Here is a 14,835-nt window from a genome sequence, read left to right on the forward strand (position 1 = left end):
CTGGCAGATTTTGAGCTTACCGTGGTGTGCTGCTGTGACAGTGAATTCTTTCTTACCTCTGACATAATCACCTAATGTAGTGGCACTGCCAAATTGATGCACTAAGTTAATCCTGCTTTCATGTCTGTTGAGAACTCTAAAAATAACCTGCAAGCTTTATTTGCTACTTTGTCACTAATGTATTCTTGTACCGAGTCTCCACACAAGCCACATCAGCCACAGAATTATGTAACAGATAATTAAATCATCAGTTATCTTTAGAGATATGCAGAAAATGTCATCCAGAAAGGCAGAGGCTAAATGTGTTGTAATCTACCTTCCCCTTGTAGACACAGCGCGGGCCTTGAGCCTTCTGGAGGAGTACTGCTCTAAACTAAGGAAGCCTGAGGAGCAACAGCTAAAAACTGCCATTCAGAGAGTGATGGTGATCTTCAAAAGTAACCTGTTTGAAGCACTTCTTGGTAAGTCAACAGTGCTGCTTATACCAATCTTATTCCACACACTCTGGGTATTACAAAATATCAAGTTTAACATTCATTTTAAAAGTATTAAGTTATTTGCACGGAATGGAATAATTCAGGAAATACAATTATAATTCAGGAGTGAGATAGTACTCCACTACAAAGAGGCATGCCTTTAGGCTACTATCGTAGTCTTGGTTCTCTGAGTAGCATGAGAGTCTCAAGGGCCATTCACACAGGGAATGATAACTATAAATATGTCATTAAAATCGTTGTAACTCAAGTGGATGACAAAGTCCACCCCTCAAATAACAACAACAATAGTTATAACAGCAACGACGGTGGTGAACGATATCATTGAGATCACATTCAAAGCGACTTGATGAACACGCCTTTATATGGGCGTCACGTTCAACACACCACTCAGGTTCAACACATCACTCACGTTTAACATATTTACAGAAAGTTATCGTTCATCAGTGTGGATGCTCACATCATTCTTGTTATAGTTATCTTTATAGTAATCATTTCATGACTATGAAAAAGCCCCCTGCATGACCTCAGCAGAAGTTTGAATTACACCAGCCCTGGGTGGCTGGCATTAATGACGCGTGAGTCAGGGGAGGCACAGACCCTCCTCCCAATATATTGGCCTGACTATGCATCATTCGTCATTCAAAACAAGCTCAACTCTTCTCGCTTTTCCAGCAAGAAGGGTGGTCCAGTGAGACACATACTCATGCTACTCAGAGAATCAAGGTTATGCTAGATCATTTCTCTTCTTAGCATTCATTTTGTATCTCACAATATACTAATTCCCATGTTGCTAGACAAGCTTGCTCCAAAAGACAACTGTCCCATGTGGCTCTTCTTAACAAAGGAGCTTATTCCTAAGAGCCTGCAATGAGGACCAAATATGTCACCACAATGTTTCAATGCCAAGTGAACTGCCAGTAGCTCCAGGCAATTTATATGGGTCGAGTGTAAATGAGTTGTGAGTGCTCCCCAGCGCATAAGAGAGGCTTCCCTGGCTAGGACGATGCCCATTGTCATGCCTTGTATTACAAAAAACTGTTTTCTCCACTAACTGGCATAATGTTGCAGAGACATTGTAGAGAGACTCTACAATGTCCGTCATGGCATGGGTCCAATTCCTGGGAAGGCACCCAGTGTTCTTTACAATTAATTATTTACAGGGTTCCCAAAAGAACAATCACTAGGTCAATCACTAGATATGCCATCAGGCCATGATATCTCTCTTATTGTTTAAGGGTAATGATGTTGCCACTGTAAAACAATGCTAGGCTTGCCCGCTATGCCTTGACTCTCAGGCTTAAGCTAAAATAAGGATTAAAGTCAGCCCTACGACAGTAATGTTCTGCCGGTGTCAACCCACTCTTTTTCCACATTTATTTGAAACTTATCAAAATAATTCTTGTTTGGTCCAATGCTTCCTGAAAGGAAGGCACCACTATTAACCAGTCGATGTACGTGGCTAATCCCAGTCGTGTGCATGGGAAAGTTGAGAACAGGTTGTGTTGGTTTTATCACCACTGAATCACCAGGAAGTTTGTCAACCCAGAGAGATAAGTAGCTCTTTCTGGTGGTTTAAGTGGAGAGAGCAACGGTATGCTGGCGCCTCCTTGTGACTGAAGAACGCAACCCATATCATTCTTTACCGCGCACGTAGAAAGTTTGCAAACAGGGTGTTCCAACTTTTCTAGTTTCTTCTTTTTCAACTGTGCCCATGGCAATATGCCTGGATGCAACAGTGGAGACATAATTATTACAGAGTGACTGTATGAGGTGCTTGAGACAAAACCGGAGTCCCGTGGGGGGACCATTGAAACCAGAACATTGGCCCCTTTCCTCTTCAGGGGCACAGGGATGCCGACCTGGACTCTGCAACACCGAAATAACGGTTATGATCTAAAAAAATCAGGCAGGATGCTTCATATTTCCCACCATATGGATAACATGGTTTGCGAGCAAAGGACAGCCGGTGACGCTTGCCATGGTAAACACAGCTTCAAAGCCCGATCACCATTTGTTTCAGGAATGTAGAGGAATTCTTCCTATTCCTTAGTCAAGTTACTGAGGTTACTGAGGTTACTGAGGATGTTCATTATGCACATGCACATTGATGATAATGTTAATCATCCGGTGCAATATATTTTATGTATTTTGAATGCATAGAAATAGAACATTTAAAGCTCTATAGTCAGTAAGAGTGTTTAAAGTGCTTGAAATGTAAAACAGGGTAAACAATAAAAATGCCTGCCTAGTATGAAAGGCACATGCACTGTGGAATCGGAATCCTTTTAGGGTACAGAGTACGCTACATTAATTATGAATATCAGAATCTTTGAGAGAGGGGGAGAAAGGTCAGTGATATTGGCCCATCGTCCTTCCTCTTGAAAATATTGTAATCGGCCTTGAAAACTCCATATTGGACGACCTCTACTAAACACTATATAAGATATTAAAGTGTAAACAAGACAAGGCCTCCAGTTCAAAGGTGGTAAACTGGTGCACTCTGCCGATAACTACCCAGCGCAGTGTTTACTCCAAGTTCTATGCAGGCACTAACAAAAGTCAGTCAGTGCAGAGATTTTGTATTGCATGTTTGTACTGTGTTACAGCAGTGTTGATGTGGCACTGGGTGTGTCTGAAATATTCCTCTGACATTATGCAAGTTTAACTAATGTATTTGTTGCCCTATACAACTAATGTATTTGTGTATATAGAACCCATATCTATTCAAGTTTGCCATCCTGAAACTAGAGGTCTAAGGGCCCTAATATGCATGTCTTATTTCCATGTCTTATGCTGTAATTAAGTCATAACGCCACCATCTTATGCACAATCAAGTCACGCTGAACGCAAACAATTAAGGCTCAAGACTCGCCAGCATATTTAACGCATTGGGGGAGTGTTCATATGTTACTTAAATGAGGACGCTATGCGGTATCTGCTATTTTGCACCTTGACTTAAAAAGACTCATCGCATAGCACTAAGACATGGTCAGGATCGGTCATAAGCGCAAAATAAATGTTTGGTTGTAAGGACACCGGCAGTTTAACTAAGCCGTACTCGGTCAATTCTCAAGCGATTCTTATAATTCGAAGTTCTCTATAATCTGTGAAGTATCCATGTTTTCATTATCCCTATATACTTAGGGGGCCATTTTATCACGTAGCGCCTTGGCACAGTGCGCAGATTACCGCACCAATAATAGCAAAATGGCATTGGTCACCCCTCCACGTCTTAAGTTAAGTAATAAGGGCCCTATTATGCGTGTCTTAAATACCGCCAAAAGCCCCACGAGCATCCCCTAGAGGCCATGTTGCTCCAAAATGGAGGGGTCTTTAACCTTTTTCAGACCAAGGAGGTCCCCTTAGCTGAGTGAGAGACAAAGCAGGGATCCCCACTACATGCATATTGTATATATATGTGTATGTGTATTGTATAAAATCATGTTGCATATACTTTTTTTTCTTTTGAGAAAGCCTTCCATGCAACTTGATAAGAGGCTTTCAAAGATAGCATACCATGTTTAGCAGATTGTCTCGTCTCAGTCTGTTGACTGCTGAGAGATTTGAGACTAGCTTGGAAGTATTCCACAGTTTTTTCTTTTAAGGTGGCTTCGATGGCTTCATAAATACGTTTGACAGCACTATCATCAGTTTTGGGTACATTTTATATTTTTTGTTTGTTATCTTACAGTATATCTTATTTCTTTTATATATATATATATTTTTTAAAGAATGTTATGCCTTTTATTTATATGTATAGTGGAGATGGACAGGAAACAGGGAGAGAGAGCTGGGGAGAGACATGCAGTAAAGATCGTCGGGAACGAGCGATGCATTGTCAGGCTTCATTGAAGCCTAGTTGCCCAGACCACTAGGTGGTTCGGGCCCTTATACATTATCTTTGCTAATAATATGTTGGCCAGATGTATTTTCAGGCATTTGTTTTTTGAAAAAAGAAATAATAATAATAATAATAATAATATAAACAAACAAAGAAAGAAATAATAATAATTTCACACACAAAAAAAACCCTGTAGTACCCTCTGTGGTCCAGGACCCGTGTTGGAGACCCATACCCCTGTACAGTGTAAGAACTAAAAACCAAGGCAAGAAACATAAAATGTATTATAGACGCGCTATCATGTAAAAACAATGAATTGTTTTTAAATAATAGCCCGTCTATAAAACTGAGTTTTAAGAAGTAATTGTTAGGGTGATAAAAGTTATATCAGTTTACTTTTTTAGAAGCCCTAGTGGCTGCTTGATTGGTTTTGGATTTCTAGATTTCAAAATGGGATCGTCACCTGCTAGAGCTGTCATCCAAATGTTCAATCAAATGTTTTCTTATATAATTTTGGAGTATACTATCTTCTGGAAGCTAATGTTTTCCCACAGATTTTATCTTGGTGCTATATGTGAAGAGAATTCAAGCTATTTTCCTAACTATTTTGTTATGGCTCATTTTGGATTTGAATGAAAAATAAAAGGTTTTCAGCATGCAAAACATTGTTTCATGATGGAGTTCTAGTGATAAGGAGCAGTGCTGGATGATTACTGATGGCTTGCATTATAGACTTGTTGTTATCTACAACACCAGGAGGGCCAAAGAGGGATTCCCCAAAGATTAGAGTAATTTTCATGGATGAATGCTTGATTTTCATTAATCAACGCTTGGCCATATGATCAGTCACTAGTCGTGTGCAAGCATTGGTCCAGCACACAATTTTGATTTTGTTTTACCAGTTTGTCTTGCTATCGTAGAAAACATTAAAGTCCAGCGATGCAATCAAACATAGTTACAACTCTGCTATGGAACAAATGCATCCTGAAATAGATGTAATCATCTTACAAAGCATTAGGTGCTGTCTAATCTGGGCAGTGGCGTGTTTGCCCTAGCTAAAACCCATCAATGTGGAGTGGATTCTGGTTTGGATTAACCTAACCTCGGATTGCTTTCTCAGACATAGAAAAAGTGTATAGAATGTGGCTTGGCCATTGATAGTATAGGCAGGAGGGGGAGGGGCTCACCCTTGTGCGCACATAAGTAGGCCTGTCATAATTATTACATAATCGCCTAATCACAATCATTTGAGATAATCACAATTGTTTTTGCATAATCGTCATAATATTCATAATTGTTTCCATGTTGAAACATTTTCTTACATTTTCAAATATTTAACAAATATACAATATTTTTTCAAATATGGAACAAAATGTTTTGAGATAGGGGGTCCGCGGCCAAATACATATAATTTTGGGTGGTTCTTGACCTGAAAAAGTTTGAGAACCACTGATATTATAGCAACATACTTTTTAAATAAAACTGTTAGGATTTAGAAGATCATTTGTAGAATCGGCCTCAGGTCTTTTAAAAATATATATTATTATTATAAATAAATATATATTCAAAGATTTAAACACATTAGCACGATTATTTAATAAGTAATTTATGTGATTCTTGTAGTAATTGATTTAGTTTGGGAACTGGCCTGGGCAGTAGGAATGATTGGGACTGAGGATGTATATAAAAAATAAAGAATCAAGACAGGTGTATTATTTGTCACTTCATAGAGGTACAAACAGCGAAATGTTGGTGGGACATGTTCTGCAGAGACTGTGCAAACACAACAATACAGTATAACAAGATAATAATCATAAGAATCATAAAGTTCTTGGTGAGATAGAAATAAAGATAAAGTACAGGTAGTATGATAAAATCAAAAACACTTGTGCAAGTATCATTTTGAGCTGCTGCTCAGGATTTGTACAGTTACAGCTCTGACATCCGCAGGGACAATGATGGGATGATGAGATGGAAAATCTACGTGAATTAATCAATTTTTGGGAACATTTTCAAAATTGTGAACTATGTAAAAGCAACTATAAAATGAACAAGTTCCCGTTCATAGTTCCTGCCACAGTAGTAGGAACTATGAACGGGAACTTGTTCATTTTAATCTGTCAATGAAATTGATGTGTGTACTTTATTTTATTTTATTTACTTGTGGCACGAGAACGCATCGTAGGCTACCAATGTACAATATCTACATACAGTAGATGTCTTCGGCACTCCAAACCAATGCACTATATTTTGGTGATGGACAATCACTACAGTTGGAAAAGACAAAAAAGATTTAAAGGTCCCTGTTAATTTAGCTAAAGTTTCCCTTTAAGTTGGCAAACTCCATGACCTGGCCCTTAGTAGACATTTCTTGCAATTACACCATGTCAAAGATTACCAAGTGCTTTTGGTAAGCTTTAAGGGTTACATGTGTACTTAGTGGATTACAGGTCTTTTCGAAAAAAAAGCTTCATATATGTAGATCCTGTTGGTACAATCACTAAGGGCCCCCTACACACTGAACGATATTTGAAGTGGTCGGCGAGTAAACAGATCGTTAAACACTTCACACTACCCGAGTCTCTTTCTTGAAATCGGGCTATATATATCGTTGTGGTTCTCGCACAATTGATTGGTCAGTGACAGGGGTTCACTCATTGCAAGATATTTCACCACGATGTGATCCCGACCCAATACATACATTTGTTTTTATTCCAAACGTCTCACGAAAACATGAAAGGCTCCCGAGAGACGGAGACAGGACGCTAATGATTGACATTAAATAATTCTCTATTTCTCTGTATGTCTCTCTCTCTCTCTCTCTCTCTCTCTCTCTCTCTCTCTCTCTCTCTCTCTCTCTGAAACAAAAGTTTCAAAAAGTCAACCACGATGCATTTCAGATCGTACAGTGTGTACTGTAGGGGTCTTAAGGCAGCATGAAATAGTTTTCATCCATTTTCATCTGACAAGAAGAGTTATACTTGGTTGCGCATCGTGTCGCACAACTAAATCAGGCACAACTACAACAAATCTGCCACTCTTACCCTCATTCATATTTCAGAATATTGGGTTTAGTGAATTAACAAATCTAGTTTTGAGATAAGCCATGTAAACAAATATTGAGCGGTAGATGTGTCTATGTAGATATTGTACATTGGTAGCCTACAATGCCTTATATGAATGATTCATATAATTATTATATTTTCTAACGCCACAAGTTAGGATTTTAAATTGTGGAGGTGAAACATGTAATATTACAGTGACAATCCCCCCCCCCCCACTTCAGCCAAATGAGGATATATTTTCTCCAGTGTCAACGTTTCGTTCCGTTAGACCTTCATCAGGTTATCTAAGGGTTAAGATAACCTGATGAAGGTCTAACGTTTTATTCCCATTAAATCCTTTTTTATTTGCATTTGAAGGGAGTTTGCGGGAGTTTTTCTTTTAGTACGTTGGGGCCCTTGTTTGGTCTTCTCCTACGCACCTGTCACCTTTGTAGGCGTGCAAAAGACTTGCTTTTTATTTCTCCAGTGTCAAAACATAGTTGTCCAGATGTGACAGGTCAGCAGCAATTATCTTTGCATAATAAATGCTTCCTAACTACTGACTCCTTCACATAATGGCCTTAGACGTTCAAAACGATTATGTTTGTCCATCTGTTAGAATTAGCAGGACAGGTACAGACTGTGCCTTTCTAGTGGGAAATCTGTTGCTGTAGAAACAAGAAAACTGTTCACCCTGTCTATAGTACTGATATGAAACTGATGTTTAACCCATTAAGACCTGAGGCCGCTTCTACAAAATGTCTTCTAAATCCTAACAGTTTTCTGAAACACTTATGTTGCTATAATATCAGTGGTTCTCAAACTTCTTCCCAAAATGATATGTATTTGGCCGCGGATCCCCATCTCAAAATATTTAGTTCCAGGGACCCCGTTACAAATGTTTGCTTTAAAAATATATATTTTGAAAGATTTGTTGATGATTTTTCAAAAATAGCACTCTGTGCCGTGCTATGAGCTTGTATATCTGCAATTTTTTTAATAGCCAAAGTATAAAATAATGGTTAAAGTGGTTCAAATCTAAAATGACAGATGCTTTCCTGGTCTTAATGGGTTAAGAAGAATGGGAGGAATACTGGAAACATCATGGGTACCAGTGTGCATGATCCATACTGTGGGTACGCTCTGAGGTCCAGTAGAGGGAGCTATGAGACATAGTTTACATTAAATCACTAATCTGTTTGCCTTCTGCCAAGATGCTGGTGGGGACAAGGCTTCGCTCCTTTACTCATTTAAGCTCAATTATCAAATTCAGGTGTATGACACAAAGACAACAATTGAATTTGGTGTGAGTACTAGCATTTGGGGAATGTCATTATTCCCTAAATCATGATTTTGTAATTTGTATTTATTTATTATTAATTGATGAAGAGCAGTAGTGAAATCATGGGTCAGTTTTTAGTTGGTTGGTTGGACGATTCTCGAGATACAGTACGGACAGAGATTTATCACATTTATAGCTGGATTAAAGCTGCAATCCTCAATTTATTTGAGCAAATAAAACGCTATTTCAACCAATCTGTATGGCAGAGTATGTTAATACAATATAAATAGCACACCTACAGTGGTTGGAGGTGGTCTCCCTACTCTTCCTTTGAGAAATTCGGACCCTGGGACCCCGGGTAGGACACCTGCTGGTTGACAAGTAGCCCTGCCTGAAGTTCATATGCCCAGTAGTATCTATATCGGGTGATTTGTGCAGTACCCATTATCATTGTACTTGGAGGCCAGTCTATGACGTCAGTACTATGACATCGTATTGGCAAAGCGTCCCTTTAAGTATCTTAACTGTTGCATAATTTGGTTATGGCTGAATACAATTTCCATTGCATGCACAGTATACTGTACCTGTACTACACCTCTTTTTTTCCACTTTATGCTTAATAGGACACATGAAAATGTTATGATTATATTAATACAATATAACTAGCACTTCTATAGTGGCTGGAGGTGGTCTCCCCACTCTCCCATTGAGAAATGTAGACCCTGGTGTCGGGTAGGACACCTACTGGTTGGCGAGAACAGTAGCCATGCCCGAAGCCCATAAGCCCAATTATCTTCCCTATCCAAGTGCAGATTTCCTCTTGCTTGAGCGGTAGATGTTTGGTTTCCTGCTTTAGCAGACCCAGGTTTGAATCTCAGGTGTTACATTTGCAATAACCTCTCTCTGTCAGGTGAGGGGATATATATAACATATGGATTGCAGCTTTAACACACAGGAATGTTAGGATTATTACACCAGTAATGGAAACAGAAGTCAGTGCTTTGCTTCCACACAGCACAACACCAGCTCAGTTAAGCCTGAATTATAGCTCACAAGCTTATAGATCTTCTATTTTCGGTGAGTGATACCCAGTGGTGTTTTGGTCGCTACACGGGACACCACAGCGTTCCACTAGAACATTTTCTCCCCCCTAGATTCACGAGCCAAGTACTCAAATGGCTACTTTGCATAACAGGTTTACCGGTGGCGGTGAGCGTGTGCACTCGTGCATGTGACGTCATTAAAATACCGTTCCCCTGCAAAAAAAATAACACCATTACACCACTGGTGATACTGAAAATAAATAGTATAACTCAGGCTTTACGCCTCCTGCCTTGCTCAGGTCATTAGGACACCCACATACTTTGCTGACCCTGCTAGAACAAACTGTGCCTTACTTCACTACCAGGGCAGAAGTCTAGTTATGAGAAACTGTAGCCATTCACTCAGAAGAGTAGCCATGTGTTATATATTTCTTATCCCCTTCATGCTTGGGGCAGAGTGTGGGCTTAACATTAACATAAAACAGTGGGATATGAATAATCAATTACTGTATCCTGCCCTGAGGCTGATCCATCACTACACCTCATTTTGTCTCTACTCTGTGTCATGTTTGTATTTGACAGGTTTAGGTATATTTATTCAGAATATTCTTCTGTGCTGCATTAATTTACATAGCTGACAGAAGAATATAGGTAAAACATACTAGTCTGTAAGTTGGGTACACAAAGTAAATAAATACAGAAAAAAATACAAAATTAATTTATTTAAAAATATTCTTAATGGTTTGGGCCCCGCTGGTATAGTACCAGATTATTAGTATAACATTTACCATTATAACTGCTTGTTACAAAACACTGTTCAAGCCATGATGCAAACATTGATTTTCAACTTCGAGCATCAGAACAGAACGAGCATCCTTGGCAAGTCTCATAGAAAACTTGCATCCCTCATCAAATGATGTAGGATCTGAAGCTACATTGAGACAAGCTATTACCGGCATGTATTTGGTTATTTTTCATATAGTTTCACTCGATATCTCGCTTATGGGAGAGAGAGGAGTAGCCTCCCATTTTCTCCCCCAGAGCCAGCCTTCGCGTCATGGGGCGACAAGATTTTCTCCTCCTTGACCGAAACAGCTGCTTCAAACGCCAAAGCACTGGGCGCGGTTACCCTTCTGCTGGTCTCCGCCACAGGGCTCTACAGGTCAGCAGGGGACACTCTGACCCGGGAGACAATGGCGGAGCGCTGCCAAAATCTCCAGTTAAAATCCTGGTGCTTGATAAAACCACAATCCAAGCCGCGGGAATCTCTGAACAAGAGAAGAGAGCGATCCTGACCCGCCGGCCTCTTCGGGGGCACGGTGGCTGCCATGACGCACAGATAGGAAGAAAAGAGGCGAAATGGAGCGGCTCTAACGCAGCAGAAGGGAGCGCCATGCACATGCAGGTCACCGCCTCCCTCTGTCCCTTCGCTCGTGTTCCACAACCAAAAAAAAAGAAGGAAAATGATGTGGCACAATGTTGTTAGACTACAATGTGTACGGAATGCATCCCAAACGCGTCGCTTCGCGCCGCGTTTTGAGCTTGTCGATCTGCTACTTTTGCTGTTTTTGAATGTGAATCCTGAAAAGTAACAGTTTTGGGATGACGTTTCCACCTGGCAGAGATTATTTGTAGAATCGGCCTCAGATCTTTAATGGGTTAATGTTCTCTGACACCCACACTCCCAAGTGTTTTCTTACCGTTTACAAGATCAAGAACTGCTGCATCTTGTCTTCACAGGAACTCATGTCACGTGGGAAGTGACTTTGTGCTTGTTGCCATAGAAATGCCACACAGTAAATTGTTGAGCATGTCTTGGTGAATCCCAGGGCATGTTAAATGCGAATTATTCTGCTACAAATTGACCTTTGTATTATTTTTGCCTGTGTGATTGTACGTAATATGTATACTTTCGCTTGTCCGTTTTGCTGAAGGTGGGTACCCACCACCCATCAGTGTTGCCAAATCTGATTATTATAAGCGACTTTGGGCTTGTTTTTCTGTAATGTTGCTTGTAAATATTGGTAGTTGCGGGTTCCTGGGCTTGTTTTTAAAGTGTAGTTGCTAATTTTGGGCTTGTTTCCAAATGTTCACTGTGTAAACCAGTGGTTCTCAAACATTTTCAGGTCAAGGACCCCCATATTAATATGTATTATTTTGTCCACAGACCCCCATCTAAATATTTTCTGTGACCCATGTACCAGGATTTGTGTTGTTGTTGTAAAAAAAAAAAGGAAAGAAAATCTAAATGGTTCACTTTTATTTCCAAAATAGCTAATGTATATAGGTTTAAATTGCTCATGTAGCCTAGTTGCGTCTGTTGGGCTTGTTTTCATATACCTAGTTGCTTATTTCTATCGCAAAATCTGGCAACACTGGTACCCATGCATTCTGCCAATAGATCATTGTTTGAGTTTTGGTTACTGACCGTGTCAAACCAAAAGGAAGAGCTTGAGATGAGGTTGAAACGTTAACCATTAAACCCATTCAAACCTGAGGCCGATTCTACAAATGCCTTCTAAATCAGTAGTTCTCAAACGTTTTTGTGCCAAGGACCCCCCCCCCCCCCAGAAGAGAAGATTTGTTAAAAATCAAGATTTTTCCAAAAATAGCAGATGTGCAAGCTCACAGAGCGGCACGAAGTGACACGCTGTGAGCTTGTATATCTGCTATTTTTGACAGTTCTAAACAGCTGTTCTAGATCCTAAGAGTTTTATGAAAAACGTATGTTGCTGTAGGCCTAATGGCCTATATATAGCTAACATATAAAATGACACAGATGTCCCGGTTTTATTGGGTTAAACCCAATGCTTGGTTGACTGGAGTCCCTCAGGCTCTATACTAGTGACTTTTGTGTTTCCGCTCTATACTAATATCTAGTATAGAGCGCATCGCGTCGCGTTGTGAGCTTGTAGATCTGCTGTTTTTGGCGAGAGTTTCCCCCAGAATATGAATGCTGGGGTTTAAGTGGTTAACTTCATTTTAGCCAGTTAACCCATATACATACTTAGTTGACTGGGGTCCCCCAGGGGTCTATACTTGGTCGCCTCCTTTTCTCCCTCTACAACAAATATCTTCACAGAAAATAGCCACAAGCGTTGCGTTGTGATCTTGTTGAGCTTCTATTTTTGCCCAATGTTGGCCTCTTATGACATGCCCAGAATAAGGACGCAAGTGTTCATGTGGTTAATCCTCCTCTTTGCACTCAGAGACATCTGCTTCATACTCTGCACTCACATTTCTGGTAACTGTCTGCAACTATTGATTCTTCTTAGCCATTATTTTACTGATAACCTTTTTGGATTAATAGAATGATCGAGAAGCGTGTGTCATTTTATATTTCAGCATTGGATTTTAGCATTGGCTATTCACAAATAGCAGATATACATCTGCTATTATTTTTTTTTTTAATTAAATCTTGTAAGTGTGAGAACTACTGATTTAGAGCTTGTAGATCTGCTATTTTAACTATAAAAAAGGTTGATTATCAATTATATCTTATTTTAATCTATTCAATTGATTAGTTCAAGAACAATAATGATGAAAATAGTCACACCATCACTAACTTTGGGTATACCCGATATAATAAATTCCATAAAACATATTTCTCATAAAAATATATTAAACTAAAACAATACATGGCAAATTTAGGTACTCTTCTTTAACTCATTCACTGCCATAGGACGACTTTGATGATTTTTTCCCAAAGGCCCAGACTGCCAAGGACGACTTTTTGTGTTTTTTTTTATTATTCTTATATATATATATCTTTTTTTTTAATATATATATATATATATATATATATATATATATATATATATATATATATATATATATATATGACATGCTATTTTTAAAGGCGTATAACAAGTGAACGGGAGGTCGCGATGACATTTCTTTTTTTTTCGGGGAAGCACAGTGAAACCCTCCGTGATTAGCAACCATCAGGGGATCGATCATACTAGAGATAAATATTCTGTGACTACTTGAAAAGGTAAGACAATTGAAAAATCTCTGGCAGTGGATGATTGATTGATTTATTCATTCTGGCAGTGAATGAGTTCATATTTAAAAAAAACTAACCCTATAAAAAAAGCAGCTAAATCGGTGATGCTCACTATCAGCAACTTGTTTCTTGAGTCGTGCTGTGGCTGTGCAATTGAGGTACAGTGGCTGTTTACACACTTTAGACCCAATGGTGTGTGAAATAAAGATCACACCAGTCCATTGTGTGGGAAATGGGGATATCTACCATTACATAATTCCCACATTTCCAATACCCTCCAACCCCATATGAATACTTATGGTCTACAGCTGTTTGAAAGGGGGGGGGAAATCCTTTAATTCATTTTCTGAAATTTATGTAAAGAGGTTGCAGTGGTTGCTTGTTTTACTGTAGCTTGACTCACACACTAATGATTCACTGAATTTATATATAATTTCCCCCAGGGGTCTATACTTTCCTCCCTCCTTTTTTCCCTCTACACCAAATATCTTTAGCCGATCTACATCTCATCTTTGTATTGCCAGTTTTGTATAGAATCGTATCTGATTCTGAGTCACAAAATAAATCGATCAAATAAATGAACAACTTCCAAGTTTTGATCATTGTTGAAATCTGAGTCAAATGAAAGTGTAGACGGATCGTGCATGTTTTCTGATTTCATCACAACTGATCAGTGTAGGTGCTGTTATTCCTTAAGGGAAGTGAGAGGGAGTGATTTATTGCTAATAACTGGTAGCTTATGCGTGTGGAGAGATAGAAGGAAGGATTAGTGGGCACCGCAAGCCTAATTTATACTTTGTTGCACGACCGTGACAAAAATAACTGATCTTCTTCAAGCCATGCGGCCGTGCAACGAAGTATAAATTAGCCCTTAGTCACCGTGGAGGAGGGCTATCTATGGAGGGGGATGCAGTTGGAATAATCACTCCCCAGAGAAGAGGCAGCGTACAGGCATGATGATCACTGCAAGCCCCAGCCCACTCCACCCACTCGTTACGTAAGCACGGAGAAAGCAGGCCTGCATAGTGAGTGTGTGTGTGTGTGTGTGTGTGTGTGTGTGTGTGTGTGTGTGTGTGTGTGTGTGTGTGTGTGTGTGTGTGTGTGTGTGTGTGTGTGTGTGTG

General features: G+C 39.5%; 1 protein-coding gene across 4 annotated transcripts in view; it reads left to right on the forward strand.

Moving 5' to 3' along the window:
• Positions 1-14,835, forward strand: part of dlg2 (discs, large homolog 2) — a 204,717-nt gene that overhangs the window by 1,132 nt on the left and 188,750 nt on the right. For all 4 annotated transcript variants that reach the window (XR_013933583.1, XR_013933584.1, XM_080435020.1 and 1 more), the window contains exon 2: positions 330-461. Coding sequence is in view for 2 of the 4 variants with exons in the window: in XM_080435020.1 (XP_080291146.1) it covers positions 330-461 (132 nt within the window). In the remaining 2 variants the exon portion in view is untranslated. The remainder of the gene's footprint in view (positions 1-329; positions 462-14,835) is intronic.

The sequence above is a fragment of the Gymnoscopelus braueri genome (genome assembly GCF_963280865.1).
Source record: "Gymnoscopelus braueri genome assembly, chromosome: 8".
Taxonomy (NCBI): Eukaryota; Metazoa; Chordata; class Actinopteri; order Myctophiformes; family Myctophidae; genus Gymnoscopelus; species Gymnoscopelus braueri.